Source organism: Dermacentor variabilis, unplaced genomic scaffold, assembly GCF_050947875.1.
Source record: "Dermacentor variabilis isolate Ectoservices unplaced genomic scaffold, ASM5094787v1 scaffold_12, whole genome shotgun sequence".
NCBI classification, from domain to species: domain Eukaryota; kingdom Metazoa; phylum Arthropoda; class Arachnida; order Ixodida; family Ixodidae; genus Dermacentor; species Dermacentor variabilis.
In genome coordinates, this window is record NW_027460280.1 from 41,438,188 (window position 1) to 41,460,556 (window position 22,369).

The 22,369-nt window shown below is 40.6% G+C and overlaps 2 protein-coding genes across 2 annotated transcripts in view; one reads left to right on the forward strand and one right to left on the reverse strand.

The window, feature by feature from the left end:
• Positions 1-6: 6 nt before the first annotated feature.
• On the forward strand, positions 7-7,638 carry LOC142565991 (uncharacterized). The gene is made up of 2 exons (XM_075676660.1): positions 7-1,610; positions 6,294-7,638. Exons 1-2 carry the CDS (start codon positions 375-377, stop codon positions 6,336-6,338), a joined length of 1,281 nt encoding a protein of 426 aa, XP_075532775.1. The 5' UTR covers positions 7-374; the 3' UTR covers positions 6,339-7,638.
• A 10,162-nt stretch (positions 7,639-17,800) lies between these two features.
• Positions 17,801-22,369, reverse strand: part of LOC142566273 (uncharacterized) — a 93,590-nt gene continuing 89,021 nt past the window's right edge. The window contains exons 6-10 of the mRNA XM_075677157.1: positions 20,555-20,748; positions 20,166-20,295; positions 19,836-19,969; positions 19,093-19,303; positions 17,801-17,983 (exon numbers count right to left, since the gene is read on the reverse strand). Of these exons, the coding sequence (XP_075533272.1) occupies positions 17,901-17,983; positions 19,093-19,303; positions 19,836-19,969; positions 20,166-20,295; positions 20,555-20,748 (752 nt within the window). The 3' untranslated portion in view covers positions 17,801-17,900. The remainder of the gene's footprint in view (positions 17,984-19,092; positions 19,304-19,835; positions 19,970-20,165; positions 20,296-20,554; positions 20,749-22,369) is intronic.

Below are 22,369 nucleotides of genomic sequence, written 5' to 3' on the forward strand. Positions count from 1 at the left end.
CCGTTTCCGCTTCCTGCTGCCAGTCAGCCCAATGACCGAAGCATAGACCGAAGGAAGCGAAAGTACGCTGAAGCGCTGTGCGTGGTGGTGCATTACGCTTGACCGCTGTAGTGCTTGAATGAAAAGAAGCTGAAGTTTTATTTTTATTCTTTTCCTGGTGGGCGATAGTACTCCGTTACAATGTGGCGATGAATTGGCGCGACCACCTTTCTTTGTTGACAGCGCAGACAAGATAAAGCAAGAAAGAACAAAAACTATTAATACATTTTATCAGTACTGATGTGGTCGAAGTGACTGTGTGTGAATCCTGGGGTGCGCTTCTCCATACCATATTTCTGCGATCTGTCGTACCTCCTGGTCACGCTGGCCTAGCCATGTTGTCCTTTATAACTTGCTCGGATGAACGCGATCGCTACCAAGCGGTGCCTATACCTGTGCCTATTGAAAACTTAGAACCAGCCAGCGTTGTGAAGTTGTGGTGTGTGCGTGTGGACCATTTGTTTTACGTTTTGAACGGCGACGAAAATTTGTATGCGTGCTGTGTTAGCTTGTCTCCGTCCATCCCACATAAATCATGTAAGATCCCGCTGAATGTACCTTTGCGAGATCTATTGAGTCCAAGTAGCAATCATGTTGTACTTGTTTTTGATGATGGTAGTGTCCGCACTTTGCACTACAGTCGTGAAGATGGTTGGATCGACGGCGTTAAATTTCATCTTCCGTTGGACGCGACTTGCAGTGTAGAATATGCTAGCACCTGCACCGGAAGCAATCTCTTCTGGATTCAGCGGTCAAGCCAATTCCGCGACGAAGTTGGTTACTCGTTGTGGAGGTGCTCCTATTCATCGGACAGTGATGACCTCCCAAACGTACAGTGTTTGGCCCACAGGCTACCACCTTTCCATTTGTATGTTTTGAAACATGCTGTAATAGTTATTCCATGCCTGCCAGATCCGCCTAATATTTATCTTTCGTTTGGCGCTACTCATGATTTTAAAATGGGCTCATTGTCAAAGCAGGCAGTGTTGTTAGCTACGACGCTGTCATCGCCATTGGATGTGGCTGCTTTCTACAAGAGGCACATTCGGTTCTGGCAGGTACAAACACATGCTGCAGTTGTGCACCACAGTTGTGTGTCACCTCTGGCCAACTGCCTGTATCTCCTTTTGAAGGACAACTCGGTCATCATGTTGAGATCATCGGGAGAAGTTCTACGGCAAGCAGTCCTACAAGACGTGTCACCTCGTGTGCTGGGCTGCTGCATAATAGCATCAACTCTCTGTCTATTTGAAGACTCCGCTGTGCAACTCTACGACTTGACCAGTGGCTCACTGCTGCAAGAATTGACCTTGCAGGGAACTTTTCGCGGTGTGCTGCCAAGCCTGTGGGCTTTTTGGACCACTGAGGGAGTCTACCGATTAACTGTGCCTGGAAGCACATGGTGCCGAAATAGCGCTAGTCAATTGCAGAGTGAAGCACTTATGTATGCTGCTTGGCATGCTGGTGCTGAGACTACACCTGGCTTGCCAACAGAGGCGCAGGTTCGAACCAAACTGAACCGCATTTTACATCCACTTGTTGAGTGCTATTGGAAGCTGCAGCAAACAAAGGTAGCGCTCACTTCCTGACCTTGCACGTCCCAGACCTTGCACATCAATATGTGGAAGGTGCACACAGTATGAAGACTGTCATGCTGCAAAAAGAAATGCTAGACATGATTTCTAACAATTCGTAATGTTTACTCTAACAATGCTTGTACTTGAGCAAGATATCCCAAGCTTGTGCACATAAGTAGTGTCCGTTATTGTCAACACGTTAGCATTCCATTATCTGCGTTGCCAGGTGAATACAGACTCATAAACATATGTGATGTTTTCTCAAAACAGGCTTTGTGTGCTTGTGCTACTTCACGAGCTAGTCAAGGGTATAGCTATGGAAGAAAGAAATGCTTTACAAGTGCATTTTGTGCCTGTTATCAATATTGCTGCACTCTGTTATAGCTGTGTAGTTTTGAATATGGATAATATGCAGTGTAAACGTTTATATTGGCCCGAGAGGGTGACAGATGACTGAACATTTATTGTTTGCGCCCTTGGAACTGGTACTTATTAAACAGGCAAGCAAGTGCTAGGGCCTGTACTGTAAAGCCCTGGTTTTATATAAGACGCAGATTATGATTCTTCACCAGATTAGCATCAAGCTCAATGAGTGTGTATTTTAGAAAGAACTTTGCATCAGTTTTGGTGACAAGATTCTTGCAGAAAGGAGAAGATCACAGCAATATTGTATTGTTTAAGATATGCAATTATATCGCGGCATTGGAATTTTTTTTCTACAAGCCAGTGCATAGTGGTAGAAGCATTTCTTGGCCAGCAGTATTGGCTGGCTCTGCGCATTAGCCGCTCTGGTTTCAGTGAATGTTTGCACAGCTCTCATTGCATCAGGTTGCCTCCTTTCAGCCTCACACAAGCATGTGTCTCATTTGCACTTAAAAAATGGACCATGAGAAAGTGAAAAGTTCAGTTTATTCAGAAGAAAGCCAAAATATGTGGCATTATAGGTGAGCTAAAATATATATATAAGTTGATGCACAGTACAGTGCTTTTCCATGCCTTTCTCTTACATATGACATTAGGCCAGCTGTGGACACTGTCAGACTTCTGAGGCAATTTTATTGGGTTCTAGAGGGAGCTCTGAATACCCTGTATGGGCTTGTGGAACCTATACAGACAAAAATGACCTTTTTGCTCAACAATGAGCTTTTTGTTGCCACAAGTTCATATGCAGACAAAGCTGATTCTCAGCACCAGTTGACCCAGCATTAGAACTCGGCAAAGTTATTTTCAGGTACCAGTTTACCTTTGTTAAATTGGGGTTTGAAGGCCAACTGCAGCAAAATTTCTCTTGGCATACAAAAACATTTTTAGTGATAGTGTAGCTACCGAGATCCCTCAGTGTAAAGTTCTCTGTGTAAAATCCGTATGGATGCACCTGAAACAACTTGCAAAAATCCATGTTTTCCATACTGAAACGAGAAAAAGTGCCTCCATTACAGATCGCCATAAGTGATTCAGAAGCCAGACTCAATGTGACCTGAACCAGCATCCCTGTGTGCTGTGTCACACACAGTCTGTGCTCCGTGTGGCTGGACATAAGACATTTTCACATATTGCCAAGGCAAAAGATACCATTGGGACAGCTCCCAGCATGCTGCATTTGATTCCGGGATTGGCGTCATATCTGCCTTATTGTGTACTTCATATAAAGTCAACAAACACTGACACCAAAGACAACATACAGAAAATTACTTGTGCTTAATAAGTGAATTAATGGAAATGAAAGTGGATGAAAAAACAACTTGCCACAGGTGGGGAACAATCCCACAACTTTCGCATGGTGGTATCGTTGGTTTTATTATGGTGTTGGTCTTAATTAAACGTATGTATGGTTACTAGCCTTGTGATTTTTTAACATTTTAAGCTCAAGTGAGGTTTTGTTGCGATTTGCATTTATGTATACACTGTCCTAATGCTTCAGAATAGAATTGGCTGCAGTGGTTTCCATGTAGTAAACCTTGGTAAGGAAGCAGTCTGTCTCTAGCAAATCAAGGAGGCAGCCTATCTCTTTAGTGAAACTTAGTTAGCAGCTACTGCGTTGTTTTGTGTGTAAGGCACTTATGCAAGCCGTTTCAGTTTTATGGCCACATTCTGTTGGTTGTTGCTTTCTGCACTAGAATTTATAGGGTGCATGAGTTAGATGACTGTGGTTGTCTGTCTAGTATTCTATGTTACACACTCCAAAAATAAATGTGCTAGGGGAAGGAGGTTTGGGGGAAGACTTGAGAAGCCACACTAGCACAAAAATTTTGAGCGTAAGCACAGCTTATGGGGGCACAGTGCTGCATGTATTCCTATAAATACAATGCTAGGTGAAACTTAATGCCTTATTTGTTTACACATGGCTTTAAAGGGAATGTTTCAACTGTTCAGTGCAAGCAATAATTGAAAAACTAATTGATATACAAATGGCCATGACTTCTTTTGCTGTAACTGGTTAGGTTTTCTTAATCCTTGTAAACTACAAAAACTGCTACATGTACTTGAATACAGAGGCAAACAAATTTCCTTTATTAAAAACACCTAAAAAGCACGTGGAGAAAGCAAGATATATTGTAGCATGGTGCCTGGCCATGCTAGCTAACTGCTTTGGCAATGCACGTGGCATAGCCTCCAAACAAAACAATTGGTGCCAGAATAAATGCTTGTATTATCACTTTTTTCTCACCTTGCTCGTAAGGGCACAGAAAACTGTCAGGGCTTTGGCTGCTTGGCTATGTGATCATCACAGCATAAAACTGTGTGGAGCACAACCTGTATTGAAACTTTAATGACCACTGAACTAGGCAGACTGTTAAACGAATTTCAGAAATGCTTGACAGATGGTGCCTTTGGATCTGCATATATGAGTGCGATCTCTTTGGTTCTGGATAAGAAATGGATTACAGCTCTATGCAACATATTTTATGATAAGAAAGCGTGGGAATTTACTGTCTGCAAGAATTGCACTGTCAATGTTCCCAAAATGATGAGGCATTTGGAGCATGTGTGGGTGAGGTTGAAATAGCATTGATATATGAAATACCAAAATCTACATGCTTTTACAGTTTAACTGCGTGGCATGAAGTCAAGGTGTTGCTTAAATCTTTTTTTCTGTTGTTATATCCCAGTTTTCTCTTCTAGTGTACATGCAACAGTCATAAGCTTCTTGTAAACCATAGAAGCACCTTGAATGGTGCCTGTTGATGTTGTTTGTGCTATATAATTTCATGCAAAAATTACTAGCGGGAACTCTGGTGCTAGTATACGGAGCTAGTACGTAAGCTGCAATTGGGCCGTTTCAGCCAGCATGAGAATTATGGGAAGTACATGGATTTGCCTAAGCTTAGTCCTCCTGAATTCAAGCTAAGTCATTTTCAACAAAGTACTGTGTAATAAATAATTAAATACACATTATTAAAATTATCCGATGGCAGGAGTCGAACACAGGACCTCTAGCGTTGAAGCCCGATATTGAAACCATTACACCACGGACGCATGCATTGGCGTGCAACATAAAACGCCCTTATGAATTTATCACGAGCAAGCCAGTGCCTTGAGACGCTTGGCACGTTTCAATTTAACCACCTCGACAAGCTGAACCGTTGCAGTTAAAAGTGATTGTGCGTGTTCGCGGCGTCTTCCACACTTCGAAAAGTATAGATTGCTCTGAAATTTACTACAATGAAGGCATACAAAACGTAACAAACGAATCCACAAGCATGAAGACCAGACAAATCCATGTACTTCCATCATTCCCATGGTGGCTGAACGATTGCAGCACCAAAGTTCCCTCTAGTAAATATTGTAGGAAACTCTATGGCTTGTGGAGTTACAATAATTCAAGCCTGTGCTGGTATTTGTTATTCTTATCATTTATTCTGAGGGGAAAAAAAGTTCATATTGGAAGTGAGTTGTAAATAAATGTCGTGCTGCCACGAGACTGAATTGCGACTGTAGCCAAAGTTATTATCCAAGCAGAAGGTTATGTGCGTTAAACCTTTAGGTGCAGTGAACATCATGCGTGATGATTGTGGAAAAAAAACAAGCCAAGGCTGAGCTCAGGATGCGCCCTAACCGTCCTGCATGATTCCAGCTTGTTCATAAATGGCAGCCTTTGTTTCTCCTTTTCTTAAAATGGCACACTTTTTCTTAATAGGCAACAGAAAAGTGGCTGCATAGTGAGGAGCCGCAAAGATGCCTTAGGTATGAAGGTCCAGAAGAAACACCCGGTGTGAAGCTTGTTGGAGAGCACTTTGCGTAATGCTAATGTTTCATGTGATATTGTCGCTGTATAACCTCTGTGGATTTCAGTGCCTGAAAGTGCAGTCGTGCCTGTAGTGCACCTTTTGGCTGAATTTCGCCCAATACACTTTTGAAGCAGTTTGTCTTTAAGATCCAACAATAAAAAATTTGGCATATATAGATCCCTTCTTGCTGCAATAAATCAGCATTTTAGGGGTTAAACAAAGTTATGCTTCTGGGTTGCAACAGAAATGCTTTCATAGGGTCTTGAAACATTTCATCTAGGGGTTTGCAAATATTTTAAACTATATAATGATGAATTGTGACTGTTCAATTTGTCTTGAAGTAGCCAATAATAAAATTTGCTAATGTTTTCATATAAGCTGTTAATGTGGCAATTAGCAACGAGCAAATATAAAGTGAAAAAAATATTTTCCCACTATTTTCCAACAGGCAAGCAAGAATGGCTATCATCGAAACAGAGGAAGATATTTTTAAAAAAGAATTTGCTAGGGAAGTTTTGGTATTCTGAAGGGATCCAGAGATTGTCCTGGTATGGTAGTATTCCTAGGTGGATTGTTTGATCGCTCACTTCTGCATGTATTTGTTTTTCTGCTCTGGGTGTGTTCTGTTCTTCTTTTGGATCTCGTGGGCATTGCCTCTTCAAAAATCTTTGTCCACACATTTGCACGTATGTCTTGCGCACAATGTCATGCTGAAACATTATGCCTTGGTCAGCACCTTTGTTTTCGCAAGAAGCTTCCAGCTTCATTTCCATTTCAACTCCCAAAATCTTTCCAGGAAAATTGTATAAAAGTTCTTCAATTTCGTTTTATTTTCCAGATGTTTTGCACAAAGCGTGCTGATAAAAAATATTAATGTAAGCATTAAACAATAAAATAAGCTTTTAGAAAGAATGTTTTTCTAACAATGCATAAAGGCCTTAAATAACATAGCCTCAATGCATGAAAGCAAAACAAAGGTAAACCACAAAATAATATGCATGAATGCCTAAACTCGGCAGAGGTGGTGGGATGAGCAGATGTGCATGACTCGTTCACGGCTATTAAAGCAATGGAAATTGAGGCGTGGATGAGTGGGGCTCATCCTTCGGAATATTGGTAGAAATTAGTAGAACTAACACAGCGCAAGGTTGTGGTTGAAGGCTTATTGAAGTACTTGCTCATTAGGGATGGTAGTTGACAAATATAATTACTTTGCGTGCATGCATGCATATTTTCTTGTAAAGGCAAAGGTGCTTCTGCCAGTGACCTTGCGGCACAACTGCCACAAGTAAGAGCTATCTCGATGTAAACTTTTTTTATTGCATTAGCATTGGGAGTGCGTGTGTGTGTGGAAAACTTTATTGAAGAAGGGAAAAAATAACAAAGAAAGTGTGTAAGTGGAAAGAAGTGTATGTCAAGTGTGGAAAGCTAGTCACGGTGTGCGTGTGTATCATTGCTTCAATAACTATCATAACATGGTTTCACTCATGGATCCAGGACCTTAAATAGGTGAGACATAATGCTAAAGCATTTGTCCAGCATTTACCACTGGATTGCCACTGAATATTTTAGTTTCTTCATGCTTCATGCCAAAAAAATTCCATTACTGATTCTGTGTCTATCAACTGTTGTCCCAATTAAAAACTTTTCCTAATATAAATTCAGCCAGCATGTAGTACTGACGTGCCTCCTTACTGTGGACAATTTGGTCGCTGCCAAAATTGCCCATAAAGTGCACTACTATCCATGATAATGAGTTATTGAAAAGTGAATAAACTGCATTAAGAAATTCATATTGTTTGGTGTATTTCCACATATTTTGGTGTTCATTAAGATTACAAATGTGATAAAACCATGCTAATGAAGTGCATTTTTCTCTTCATACCGTTCAAAGCCTACTATCCAATTCCAGGTACGTACATTGAAGGCCATGAGAAGTGTGATGGCATATTTTCCATATTGCAGCTCTGACTCCTCTTAAAAAAATTATTTTCAGTCGACATTAAAGGTGGCTTGGTAAATTGTGTGGTCTGAAAACTGAAGACTGCAGACATCTCTGGTTCTATGTGGTCACATGATTCGCATTATACAGTATTCACAGACATGCACATCACAAGGCAACTGGCTTATTATTATTATTATTTTTTTAATTGAAGATGCAATCTGGCAGTGCAAGTATGTGATCGGCATGCTTTCAGGTATATGCCATTGTATCTCAGGATAAACTGTTGCGATGAGGGGAGAAATGGTGAACCAGGCAATCTGTTGGCACAAGTGAACAGATGGGTAAAAACATGTACCATAAAAGCATCTAGTGCACTAACGGTAGTGATTAACAAAAATCGAGCCCTTCTGTTTCCCTTCTTCTCGTTCATTCTAGTGTAATAGTGGCTTGAACACTATCAGACTGAGAGCTACGCTTCTGTCCTCCTGCAGCCTCTCGGCAAAAATCCTGTACATTTGTTCCTAGCAGCTATGCATATGCTGCCCACCATGCCAAATAAAAACTTTAGTTGGCTGGATATTTTTGTACCTTGCTCATTCTTCTCCTGTCTACTACCTGGACATAGTTGTTTCATAATAATAAGGCATGGCTACATTAAAAAAAGTATGCAGATCCAATGCACATGTTAGAATCTATAAAGTGGTTAATTGAATGCTTTACAACTAAAGGTGATGCATACAATTTTGTTTACTTTTATACTATGAAACGTGTAATCTCAATGAATATTTGTTTATTCACCACAAAAGTCGCAACTTTATTGTCATGCAATTTTTATGTTTGTGCACTACACCACTCACAAGCTACCTATGCCAAAATAAAAACTCCTAATAAGGCGGATGCACAGTGTGAGAGGTATACACAGTGATGTCGCAAGGACAAAGGCAATGCACAATGCTTGTCGAGGGAAGAATGGTGATGAATAGAGGCCGAACTTGGAGGCACTAAAGATGGGAGTTTTAGGCACCTAAAACAGACACTTAAAGCCTAATTTTAAGCACCATAGGGGCCAAAAGAGTCACTATAAATGGTTCACAAACCACAACTCGTTTTCTGTATTCAATGTTCATTGCCAATTTTCATAGTAACGAACCTAAATAGCGTAGACTTGTAAGGCAACAACCTTGTTGTGCAAGCCATTGATTGCCGGAGCGTTGTTGGGCACACAAGAGGCCTTCTTTTTGTCAACCCGCATACTGTAACCACCAGGTTTTTTTAGATATGTTCTGACACAATGATCATGCAGTGTACATTTAATAGCCAAACTTTCCTACTTACAATCACATAAAGTACAGCAAGCATGAAAAACACAAAAATGCACCAGTGAAGCCACTAAGTGGTTGTTGAGAGAAGCTAAAATTCGTGCCTAATGAATTGAAGTCAACAAATGTTCCAGTAAGAAAAGAAGCAGTTAATATTGTACATGTAGACATCTTTTTTAAAACCTACTGCAGCAATGCCTAACTATCATCTCAGATTTTTAAGTTCAACATTGCGCATCTTCTCACTTAATTATGATACGCTTGTATAGGATTAAAACGTGCTCAGCTTCAACAAAGGTGAAATGAGTGTTTTTGTATTTCTGCATTTTTTGAGGGCATCACACACTCTGGTATTCTTGAATGTTCGCTTATGAGATCCTCAAAAAATTTTTTTAGCAGGAAAGACCCATTTTTCTTGTTTAACACATACTGAAATTTTACACAAGCTTTTTTTGACAGCTGCTGCAATACACATGGGATGCATTAAACTTGTGTTATGGCACAGTAGATGTGTCATGCCTTGTGAACAGTTCACAACTGTTCTGTAAGCACTATTTCTATATTGCTGTGACTTTATTCCTTGCAAAGTTTTTTTTTGTTTTATTATTGCACCTTGGAGCACAGCAGTTTGTATCTCCTTACGTACATTTATTGAAATAAAAAGAGTGGGGTGAGTGGCAGAGCTTCCTGGTTTAGATGAACCATCACAGGCTGGTTTTCTCTGTAGCAGTGTGGACAGTAACACATGTGCATTGTTTTCTCTCCATTCTGATAACTTATTCATCCTAATATGTGGGACTGATTACTGTTGCAACAGCCACGAAAGGACGGAGGCACTGAAAAAGGGTACTGCGTAACTACAGTCTATAGCGGTTTCCGTGAACTTTGTACGCTTCCACCTAAAATATGCACAGTGTACTCTATAGTCTGCACTCCTTCTAAGCTACAGCCAACAGTACACGCCTCTTGAAGTGCTCTGCATTTTTCTCGCTAATTGCTGCCTGCAGTGAAACAAAGTGGCATGCTCACTGTTGAAAAAAAGAGACTTTTTGTCTCTGCCATTGCTAGCCAGTGTTAGGTAGATAGTGAGAGACCCTCAAAAGTTCGATGAGCACTGCAACACAAGCCCTTAATTATTTGTAATTTGCTAGGTCACATTGCCAGGTGCGTTGGTTGATAATGCTAGGTCTTGTTGATACGAGAATGTGCTTTTGAAACAACATGAGTGGGGCGCTAAATGAATGAGGCACTCAGAATGAAGTGCTAAAAGGAAAAATAGGCATGCAGAGACACAAAGGACAGAAATAGGCACTTACCTATAGGCACTATAAAGTCGGTGCTAAACCACTTCTAGCCCATAGTTCATGCTCATAAACCAAGAGTGCAGGGAGAAATAAGCATTTGCCTATAATTTCGTCTCTAGTGATGACGTGTGTGCACAGAAAAGTAAAACACTTATCAGGCAGCATTTAGGGACTTCGTACCTTTCGTGCCACAGAGGGACATACCCATTCTGTAGGATTGGGCAAGAACAGGAACACCCCCAGTGGCACATAAAGAATGGCTTAATCAAATAATCCGTCAAATATAGTATATAAAAAAAAAGATTCCATTAACAGATCGGAGTGCTGCCGACATTCGTCAGCAACCAACGGGCGTCTTAACAGACAACCAAGAGGCATCTTGCTTGTATATTTTACAGAGTGCTTCGACTAATTTTATCTACTTGCAGTGTTGTTAAGCGGAGATGTTGAGCTTAATACAGGCCCAGGGATAGCAAAGTAACTTGAAGAAATTTTCAAAAATCAAAACACTCCTTCGTGTGAATTGAAGTCTATCGGAGTTAAGCTATACTCATACATTTCCACGACAAATGAGAGACTGACTTCCATTGAAGGTAAACTGGAAGTGCTCTCGCAGACAGCTCAAAGGACGGAAGTCTGCGAGCAGTTTCTTACAGAGTTAAAAAAAGAGATTGTTTCACTAAGGATGAAGGTGGACTACCCTGAAAATTATTCTCAATGAAACAATCTGCTCATTTATGCCATTCAGGTGTCTGAAGCAGAGATGGTAAATACTAGTCTTAAGGAACATGTTGTAATTAAAATTTGAACGCTAGCTTGAAATAAAAGTACAGAGCCTAGAGAGAGTACACCACTTAGGAAAAAAATTGGAAGATAAGGTGTGTCCCGTGATTATGAGGTTTTTTTTACTTCACCGAGATGGACATTCTGAGAAATGCTTTGAAGCTGAAGAGAACTCAAATGTCCATTTTGGAGGACTTCTCGCCTAAACTAAGAAAAATTAGAAAGCTGCTCTGGGCTACTGCTAAAGATAAGGAGCCCGAGGACAAAGGGTACCTTAAGTATGACGAATTGGTCACCAACAAAGAGGTGCACACATGTGACGAAAAGGAAAATCAAAGGTATAGAGTGCCTGATGCCGTTTCACATGGTATTGATCACAACTCTGCAAGTAATGTTGCAAAAGCTTCTCAACCAGGGAAGAATACAGGTCATCCGTGGAAGAAATGCCCTCATGCTTCTAGTACTTGACACGTCATCAGTTCAGAATCACTGAGCTCTTCTTTCTATGCCCATGGTACTCAGAATCCAGCCAAGCATAAACTGTCATTGGCTAAGATTAACGCTTGAAGTTCTCTTGACGGCAAGATAACATCATTGCCAAATACATGCCAGTTATGTGTGATATCCTTGAACGCTAGAAGCATTGTAAACAAAATAGGTAGCCGTGAAATTCTGCTCTTGTTACGATCCCAACCTACTGGTGATTACCGAGACATGATTACACAGTAGCATCTTTGACGAAGAAATTGTGCCACCGGACTATGTCATATACAGACGAGATGTGATGGAGGCATTGCTGTGATTTCAAAGTAGTCAACGTAACACTGCTTGAACAAATTGATCACCATGAAAGTTTGTTTTCACACGTAACTGTGCGTGGTTTCACTTTTTTCTTTGTGCTATTTATCATGCACCTGATGCAACGGATTCTTTCATGTATAGTCTCTATGACCGATTACTACATTACCAAAATTGGAACTTAATTCTTACCGGTGATTTTAATTTCCCTAACATCACTTGGGATAAACCGTCTTATGGCCTGTGTGCCTCATGCGATGCTATTTTAGGTCTGATGTTTTCTTTAAACCTTAAGCAAGCTGTTCATGAATGCACCAGAGAGTCATCCGTACTAGACCTCTTCTTGGTTAGCCAAACCTTTTTTAATGGAGTGCTTAGCATTTAAACTGGAATCTGGGACCACTGTCTGTTGCTCTTAAGTTGTGCTTTGCCACTTGTTTACGGTATGCATCTGGTTAAAAGGATAAAAAACTATGCACATGTTGATGATAATGCGATTTTCGACTCTTTACAATCAGTTAGAAAACCCTCGCAGCAATGACCTTCATAGTTTATATGGCAGCACTTTAGGGATACAGATACACTGCAATACAACATTGAACATTTTGTTCCCCTTAGAAAGATTCGTATTATTAGTTGCAATCATCGGATAAGTTGCAAAATTATTTAAATAAAATGCAAAGTGAAGCAATGTTGGAAGAAAAAAATACCTTGCCTTCAACAGTTCCAGGTACTAAAAGATGAACTTGCCTCCAAGTTAAAATTCAAAAAAGTCCCGTTATTTTGGCATGACGCTCCCCAAACTTATCAAAAGTGATCCCCCAAAATTTTTGGAATTTTCTAGGCCACAAGAATTATCACTTGACCAAAATTCGAATAAAATAATATTGTAACTGACTCCACGATCATAGTGCAAGGTTTTAACTTGTATTTTCAAAGCGTGTTCCTTACAGAGTGGGCAACCACACCTAGAATTCCAGTTGAAAATACTGATGAAGTACAAACTATTTCTGAGAACGGTGTTCTGTCTATGCTGCGTGAACTTGAAGATAAGAAATCCACTGGTCCCGAAAGGCTTTCAAATGCTTTTGTGGAACATTTTGCAGCACAGGTATACCAGCTCTTAACAAAGATCTTTCAAGTTTCCTTACTTTCAGCTGATGCACCGGAGGACTGGAGGATGGCCCGCATTGGTGCCAATTCATAAAAAAGGAGAAGAGCTAACCACTTCTAATTATCGGCCAATTTCAATGACTTTCTCTTGTTGCAAGTTGCATGAACACATAGTTTCTGGCTATCTTAACTCCTGTCTTGCTGAAAATACCATTTTATCACCTGTGCAACATGGCTTCTGAAAAGAAATGTCTGTGATGCATGCAATTAGTTACAAGAGTTAATGATATTGCAGCTGTGCTTGATAAATCAGGGCAAATTGATGTACTCATTTTAGATTTCCACAAGGCATTTGACACACAGTTCCCCACAGTAAACTTATTTCAAAAACTGGAAAGTAATGCTGTCCCCACTTACCTTGTTTATTGTATCAATGCTTACTTAAAACACAGAACACAGTACGTAGAGGCTAATGGTTCCAAATCTGAAACACTTCCATTTACGTTAGCTGTACCCTAAGGAAGCATCTTAGGCCCAGTGCTCTAATTCATGTTAATAATTTGCCGGCTGCTATTTCTCTCTCAGGTGTTTTGCAGATGACTGCATTCTTTTTAAGAACATAAACGAACAGAATTATCATTGCATCTTACAAAATTCACTATAAGCAGTTCATCCGTGGTATGTTAAATGGAATATGCAACTCAACCTAGATAAAACTGCCATCTTGTGAATTTTGTGTGAGGAACAGGTTTCTCCTTTCTTTTACAGCATGCTAAATCTTTCTATTATGGAGGTCACACATCATAAATACTCAAGGACAGCCCATATTTCAGACAGTTGTTTATCATTTTCCAAACTGTGCTTTCTGAAATGGAAGCTTAGTGGTGCTCCAAGTAAGCTTAAACTTCTTGCATGCATAATATTTATTAGACCACAATTAGAGTATGCGTCGGTCTTATAGGACCCATTCATAAAGAAGGACATTTACCAGCTTGAGATGGTGCAAAGGAAGGCGGTTAGGTTCATTTATAACAAATACAAAAGGTTAGATTCGTCTACGACACTAATGAAAACCAATCGCATCCCATTACTTCAGGAAATGTCCTGTTTGTTGTCTATACATAACCTAGCTTTCAACACATAAACTAAACATACCTAAATACTTAAAACTAAATACTAAACAGCTATCATCTAGACGAACATGTAACACAGGAAGTCATTTGCTCGAACCAATTTTTGCAAGAGCGGAAGCATTCAAACACAGTTTTTTTCCCATGGATCATTTCAGACTGGATCTGTCTTCCGGGAGCCATTTTTCGGAAGTCATCTAGTTTTGTTAGAGCTCTAGAACAGTAGTTGAGCGAACGAGTGTGTGTGCATGTGTTTGTGTGTGTGTTCTGTTATTCATGGCAATCTCTTGACTGCACTTTCTTGTGCCACATTGTATTTTTCATGCATTCTAACACCCCTCCTGTACGGGCCAGAACTGTTGGCATATAAATAAATTATAAGTTCAGGTTTTATGTAGGAATCATAGTGGGACATGCCTATTCTGGAAGATTGGCCAAGAGTGGGCATGCACACAGTGGCACATACTGAGTGGCCAAATCAAAGGAAATAAAGTAAACCAAACAATCCGTTAAATATATTCAACCATTCCATTAACAGATCAGTTTGCTTTAGAGACGCCTGTGAGCCAGCATTATATATGTCTAGGTTTTATGTAGAAAGTTTTTTGTTACGCAGAACTGAGATGCGCATACTTGGTCAGCATACAAGGGTCATATCAGCCTGTTCGCTGGTAGTATTTTCATTTGACACACATATAACTATTGCATATTTAGTAGCCACAAATATATCCACCGAGATAGCGACCAATCCGACAGCAGCCAGGCAAATCTGGGAAATCCGGGAAAGTAGGCAAAGAGAGCTTCACCTTAAAAGCCTGTTCAACATTCAGAAAGCATTAGAAAATATTTTATTTATATTAATGTCAACTTTGGTGTCACTACTCACTTTGAACCTATTCTATTTCAAGCATAGTATTTGCACATGCCTAGAAATATATTTAGTCGTAACCTGAAGCCCTCAATGCAAACCAGGTTGGTTTCCACCCTTCCAATTTTTCCAGAGAAATTTTCCAAAGCATGAAACATGAAAAAAAGGGAGAGAGAGAGAGAGAGAGAGTTGTTTGGTGTGATATATTTGTGACCTCGCATTATGTATTGATTTTATGGAGTACTAGCATCCCAGCAGTGCAGGGAGTCACAATGGCCACACTGATTTGCTGCTGAAATATTTTACATTGTGCCTGTTCTATTGCTAGCCACACATTTTGCTAGTCAGCAACCTGAATTTTTTGTATTTTGTTTTACACTTCTCTGCATAAAGTTTTTTTGCTTGCAATGTCATGATGGACCAGCAGCATATTTTTTTTTGTGCAATGCCACTGAACATTTTAGAGTGTGGCAATGAAAATTGTCTCGCAAAAAAAAAAGTGTGATCACACTGTTTCGCCTGTATGTACTGTATAAGGCACTCTGCACTAAGCAGAGAGTTTTGTGAATCTGTACTCTACTATTGGCTGAACATGCTTAGTCACCATGCTTGGAGTAGTACTTCAAGGACACATTTAATTCATAATATTTCAAGCACACCCAAGACACTGTAAGCAGCATGCATCTAAAACAGGAAAGCCTTCTGCCACTTGAAGCCTGTACATTTGTCTTGTGCATTTTTTTTATGCTGTGGACATGTAACGTGAATGTGCTGGAGTAAAATGCAGTTATTGGCCTACTATATCTGTTTTTAATGTGGTGAACGGCACCGATACTCCTTATCTTGATGAAAGGGTAAAATTGTCATCCACCCAACTGTAGCATAAAGCTACAAAAGAAACCCATACATGTTTTTCAGGATCGAATAAAGCTACTTTCCTCCACCTTGCAGGCTTCTGCAGAACTCCTTTGCAATATCCATTACTTGAGATACACATGTGAACAGTAGTGTGCAGGTGGCAGATCGAAATAAGCAAATTGTGCATACCATATAGTATATGCTCATGCTCATAAAAGCTTAAGGCAAAGTATAGCTGAATCGCTCCAATGTATTTTGAACAGAACCAACAAGACCAGAATGTAGAAGCCCAGGAAATGTGTTACGCAAGCATGCTATTAATGTGATGCCAGACTGGTTCAGCAATGCTATAACTCAATTGATGTCTTGATGCTGAGCACAATGCTGCATACTTGATTCCCAGCTGCACTGGCTGCATTTCAAACGGGACAAAATGCAACAATGCTCATGTACTTAGGTGCATGTTAAAACCCCAGGTGGTCTGAATTAAATTTGGGGCAATCCACTGTGGCATCTATTATAGCCCTGATGTTGCTATGGGGTGTTAAACCACAATTGAATTTTCATAACCCGATGTCATTTACCGCATTTACTCGCATAATGATCGCACTATTTTGTAAAAAAAATTTATGTAAATTCAGGGGTGCGATCATTAGTACGCGAGTGCGATCACTATGCAAGTAAATACGGTACTGCTACTTCAAGCTTTTGCCCACATTTCACTTGCATTTTCCACAGACCAAGCAGTGAACACTTACTAATTATTAGTTTCAGCATTCTTTTCTCATTCACTAGCCAGGTGTTAACATAATTGGGCTGATCCCATTTGGGGATATCGCCTTCAGATGCAGACTGGATGAGCCAGTGAGCAGAATGCACACTGCTCTCATGAGGTGTTGCACCAGACAATACATCATGCAAAATGTAGGGTATCCACAAAAGTGATCAATCAAGATTATGGCTCCAGGGGACGAGGTGTTGTTCTGAAGACTGTCGGTGGCACCAACGTTGGCACCTTGCAGACACTTCCTAACTTCACTTGTATCCAAGTAGTGACTTCTTGCAAAGTAACCACTCGAACGAGGATGCTGGCTGTCCACAGTGCAGGGCGGAAGCAATGTGTTCCAGTGCTCCCTTTTGTATAATTGTATGTAACATGTAGTAGTTATGATTTTGAAAAGTGGACAGAAGTGACATAATTTTTTTTTTTTGCTACAGAATAGAATATTCAAGAATGGAGTGCTATGTAGTATTTTATGCACACTAAGCCAATATAGTTGGATCAATGGTGGTGACTAAACTATTCTCATGGTGGTGACAGATGTTATTCGTTCCAGTATTGTGTCCCATTTCAAGGCACAATATTTACATATCCAGAGCATGAAATATACCAGGTGAGAGCTTGTCCATGAATGCTAACCACAACTAGAGCCTTTGTCTCTGCGTAGAGACTTATGTTTGTATTGGCTAATGGTTTTCCTACAAGAACCATCATAGTGGTACAAGCTGCTGTCATTTCATTTAGTAACCAGTAAAGTACTTTAGCTGCCAAGCAAGCACTTGATTTTAGCAGATTTTTGCTTTGTTCTAGAAGATGTTGTTGCTTCTTGTCACATGTGGGTCATAGCTGAGATACCCATGTTAAAGCTTGTAGCAGTGGTACAAATAAGTACAAACATTTCCAAGAGCATCTCAATTTGTTTTATCATTATGAACAATGGGCTGTTATTAGCCCATCTTGGCAACCATAGGGAGAACAGCAGCACAAACTTTCATGCATTTGCAACAGTCGAACGAACATTTCTTTCAACTTCATACAAATAGTCTGAAAGGTGTATACTCTTTGAGTTAACTTTATTACTCCAACAAGAAACAAATAGTTGTTCTGACAATTATGTACACTTATAATACAAGGCAGAAATAAGATTATCCCACACTCAAAGACTACAGCAGAGCGCTGCAAGAGCAGTGGTAAAGACAGTAATGATCCAAATGGGGCCATGTCGCCAGCTTCCGGAACCTGGGAGAAATAAAGTGCCCCATATGATTAGAAGATGTTTGCACAGCTCTGAGGATGCCTCCAAAGAGTTTTTCTTGGCACAGAAAGTGTCCTGTGCATGGTGATCAATGTTGCACTATCAGTTGGCTATGCTCATCATTAAAAATTTTTGTGGCTTGTGTGAGAACATAACTACCAATTCATACAAGCACACTGATGACAGTGAAAGTTTGTGAGAGAATGTAAATATATGTGTGCTGCCAAAATGAAAGGCATAAGGCTGTATTTCTGAACTAATAATAAAAATTAGAGCTTGATGGCAGCAGCCTGACATATTAACAGGTACACTGGATACAAGAATGTAGTGGCTCGAGAAACACAAAATGCAAATCTAGAAGTTACAAGGTCAGTAAATGCTTCTGTGATGCAAATGTTAAATAGCTGCTTGACAGAATCACACCGATTGATGGTGCAACAGACATAGATAGAAAAAGAAAAGGAAATATAAAAGAAAGAACACAAGCCATAAAGAATGACAAAATCAGTCCTCAGGGCTAATACTAGCATTAAGCATGTTTTCAGACTTGGATCTTAAAAGTGGATAGTTAATTGTGGGACCTAAAGTTGCAAATGCAATGAGGGAGTAAGAGCTTTCAGTGGCAGGTGCTGAAGAAATTTGCACAATCTCCATGTGCATCTGTGCATGTGCTCCATGTGCAACTGTAGCAAGAATTCAGCTTCAGAGCTGAAACTTTTGACTGTGTGCATAAATTTGCACACAGACATTCACTGGAGAAGAGACCCTAGGCAACAGCCTTCCTCTACCTGTAAAGTTGCCAACTATCTCAAATGTTGCCATTAAAAATTATTTAATTAGAAATACAAGGATAGAAAGCCTGATTTTATTATTTGATGCCCCTAACATTACTAGTACACATTCCATTTCCAAATTATTTGTTTTTCAAAGTCAACTGTGAGCTATACAGGAGATGCTGTGAGGGAAATTTGTGTCTCCTTCAGCTGGCTTAGAGGAGTCCATAGATCGTCTTGTCCCGTGTGTGCATGCATGCCTATGCATGTGCCTTCCGGTTTAGAAAGAGCAGATCATCTGGCTTCAATAGAAGACCTACCATAAAGGCCTGCCCATGCTTGTGGGTGTAGAATGTCGATTAGCCGTTCTGCACTGCTGGAATACTCATCACCAATGTACGCTTCGCACTTCAGTGTGAGTGACCTGTTATTTGTGAGCGTAGGCTCTGCTGGCATTTCAAGTCTGGCCACTGCATAAAAGGTGCCTTTTCCTGTTGGAATTTCGGCTCGGTCTGTCACATTTTCATCCACCTGGAGTGAAAAAACAGACTGGTTGAAATATATCTGCAGTTTCTCTGGAAATAACAAAATGGTTACACACAGTAGGCTACATCTGTGTGATGCCAGAAAACGTAAGAGCCGGCCTCTCAAGAAACTAGCAAGAAACAACAAATTTTAATTTTTTTTCCTTCCTTCCTTCATTTCTGTGACTGAATGCACCTTTGACTGTAAATAATTACTAACTTTGTTTTGTGTGGTTAACAGGATCTATGCTCTCGGCAATAGTTCTTTTTACAGTGGTGCTGGTGTTATTATACATGAAGGCTATTGCTGCCCAAGTGCCTGCCAAGAACTGTGTAGTTCCTGCTGCATAATTGTGTAACTTTTGAGCTTGAGTGGTTGAAACTCAAGCAGTAATATTTTCAAATTTTAAAGGTTAGGACATGCCAGAATGTTGCCTCAAATAACATCATCCAACAGCAACATGAATGACTAGAGTACTCTTACTTCGTCTCTGGCACAGCTGCAGCGTGCTAAAATTGTGGCGTTGTGTCAGACTTACCCGACCGCCATTGACGTACCACATGAGAATGGGAGCAGGCTTTGATGGCCCATTAGAACAGGTAACATTGATGGCATCTCCAATTTTGTAGGCCATTTGGAGATTCTCAATTTCTGGGTCTTTACTTGGGAGAGCTTAAAGAAAAAGACAACTGTATTTTATAATGGTGCACAATTCTTCCAGTTACTTTTTCTTCCCAAGTGCCTGTTTTCCTTTTGTCCTTGCTGCACAAAGTTTTGACAGTAGTTATAACAATAAGTAATTCATGTACACATTCCAGCAATCAAGCCAGCGACATACGTGGGTGGCTACTTTGTCAAAGTAACTCACCATATATTTGAAGCTTCTTTTCAGAGACCTTGGTACGATAACTTGGCAGTTTCACCTTGCAGGTATAGGTACCTTCAGTGGCAAGTTCAGAACGGCTTAGGTAGACATGGCCTCTGTATGAAACATCCTCCTGCGAAAAGATTTAGGAAAGCTTCTTTTACAGCATACGCAGGTACACAGCAGAGTCAATGTATAAAGCAAAGGAATAAGGAAGCCTTTATTCTTTCGGTGAGTGCATCTGTATCCCAGCTTTTTTCATGAATTCTATAAACAAAGAATTGACTATGCAGGTGCTTCACTAAATTTCGAGAAGTAGTGCATAGTCAGCCACTCTCAATGCAAACTAATGTGATGTTGCATCCAAATGGATTTGATGTGAGGCAACTCACATTGACACGGATGCCTGGAACGCTGTTGTCAATTTTTGGGCTGCCGCTGCCTGTGGAGGAATACTCGTAGAATTCTTGGCCATCCTTCAACCAATGTATGGAATGTGCCCCAGGTGAGCTACAGTTGAGCCAGAAGCCACTGTCAAGAATGACTATGCTGGGAACCGACAGGACCACGCCTTCCTCCTGGTTCTCTGCAAGCATTCAAAATTTATATAAATGAAGAAGCACTGCCTTTCAAAGAAACATGTATTACTACTACTCATCATGGGATTCCTTTCGTGCATGTAGCATTTTAATTATTGTGATCTGTCAGCCATATTCTTTAGCTAATCTTTTTTGTTCACTCACCCTCAATCATTTTATTTGCTGGGCATATGACCAACTTGCAGAGTTACACCAAATAAGTGCTGAAGATAAAGATGTATGGTACATGAAATCCCAAAGCAAAAGTTTGACTAGGAGGGATGCCATGCTGGGGGCTCAGAACCTCCCAAGGTTCCCGAAACTGCACTGAAATCTATATGGCATCCTCAACAAATTGCACCGGGGTGCCCTGAGGTGCAATGATTGAATAAAATGGTGCCCTGGTGCGCACTGATGCGATTTATTGAAGATGCCATTAGTAAGCCTGGTTCAAACAGCTCTGCTTCTGGATATCATAGTTTACCATGCTTATGAATATTATCACTAAGGAATGATGACGATGGTGACGATGCCAGCAAGATGACTGGTGGCAGTATGACGACAGTGTGACACCGATGGCATGAAAGAATGGCTGCGTATTTGCGCTTTCTTCTCTGCTTGTTTACTCTACAGAGGCCCAGAAACTCCTCCAACCATTCTCTTTCAAATTATGCAGTTACCATATGCACTGTAAGAGTTGGCCTAAGCGAAGCTGTGGTGAGCCAGCAAGATGAAACAGTGCACCTCGACAAGAGACACGCAGCATACGTCGATGACAAACACGTCCCACAAATGCCTGTCTAGACAGTGGCTGGAGAACTTAAATCCAGGAGAACCCCAACACAACATCTAAACCTTTAGATCTTGAGGGACAGCATGTGCGCCTTAAAGAGCTATATAGGTGTCCAGTGATGAATGTACCACGCAACTCAGTTGCCCGCGGGAGCACATGCCCTCAGCCAAAGAAAACTTAGGAGGATGATGATTTAATGGCATTCGCTTTGAAATGGGACGGTGACAAACATTCACCTAGCAGCTACTTGAGCTAATCAGGTATGCTATACATGCTTTTCAGTCTAGCACTTCGCCTACATCGGTCTCCTTAATCTTGACAGCATAGGGGGTTACAGAAAATACAGACGCGAGCGAAAGTAAAGTGAACAGGCAGGACAACGCCGGTGGATGGACACGACAATGCTGGTGGACAGGACACCAGTGTTGTCCTGTCTATTCCTTTTACTTGTGCTCACGTCTGTACTTTCTGGAATCCCCTATGCTGTCACCATGCACAAAACGGCCCAGCAAACCATACCGCTAAACTCCTTAATCTTCTTTCTCTTCCTGGAAACTTCTCTATCTACCTCGTACTGTTACCTATGCCTGTAATGGATCTGGTCCTATCAATCTCTTCCCTGCGTTTTTTCCAACAATACTCTATACAATTCACTTCTGCCAGCTCCACCAGCATGAGTGCCACTCCTACGCATGCGGGGAGCATCTTTCCTACATCATAACTTTAGAGTCCAATATGGCGGACTTTTGAACAACTCTTGCTCCATACTACTGTGAGACACTATGCCACATTCCTTGTTTTCTCTTAACACTGTGACACATTCTGGATATTCCCCC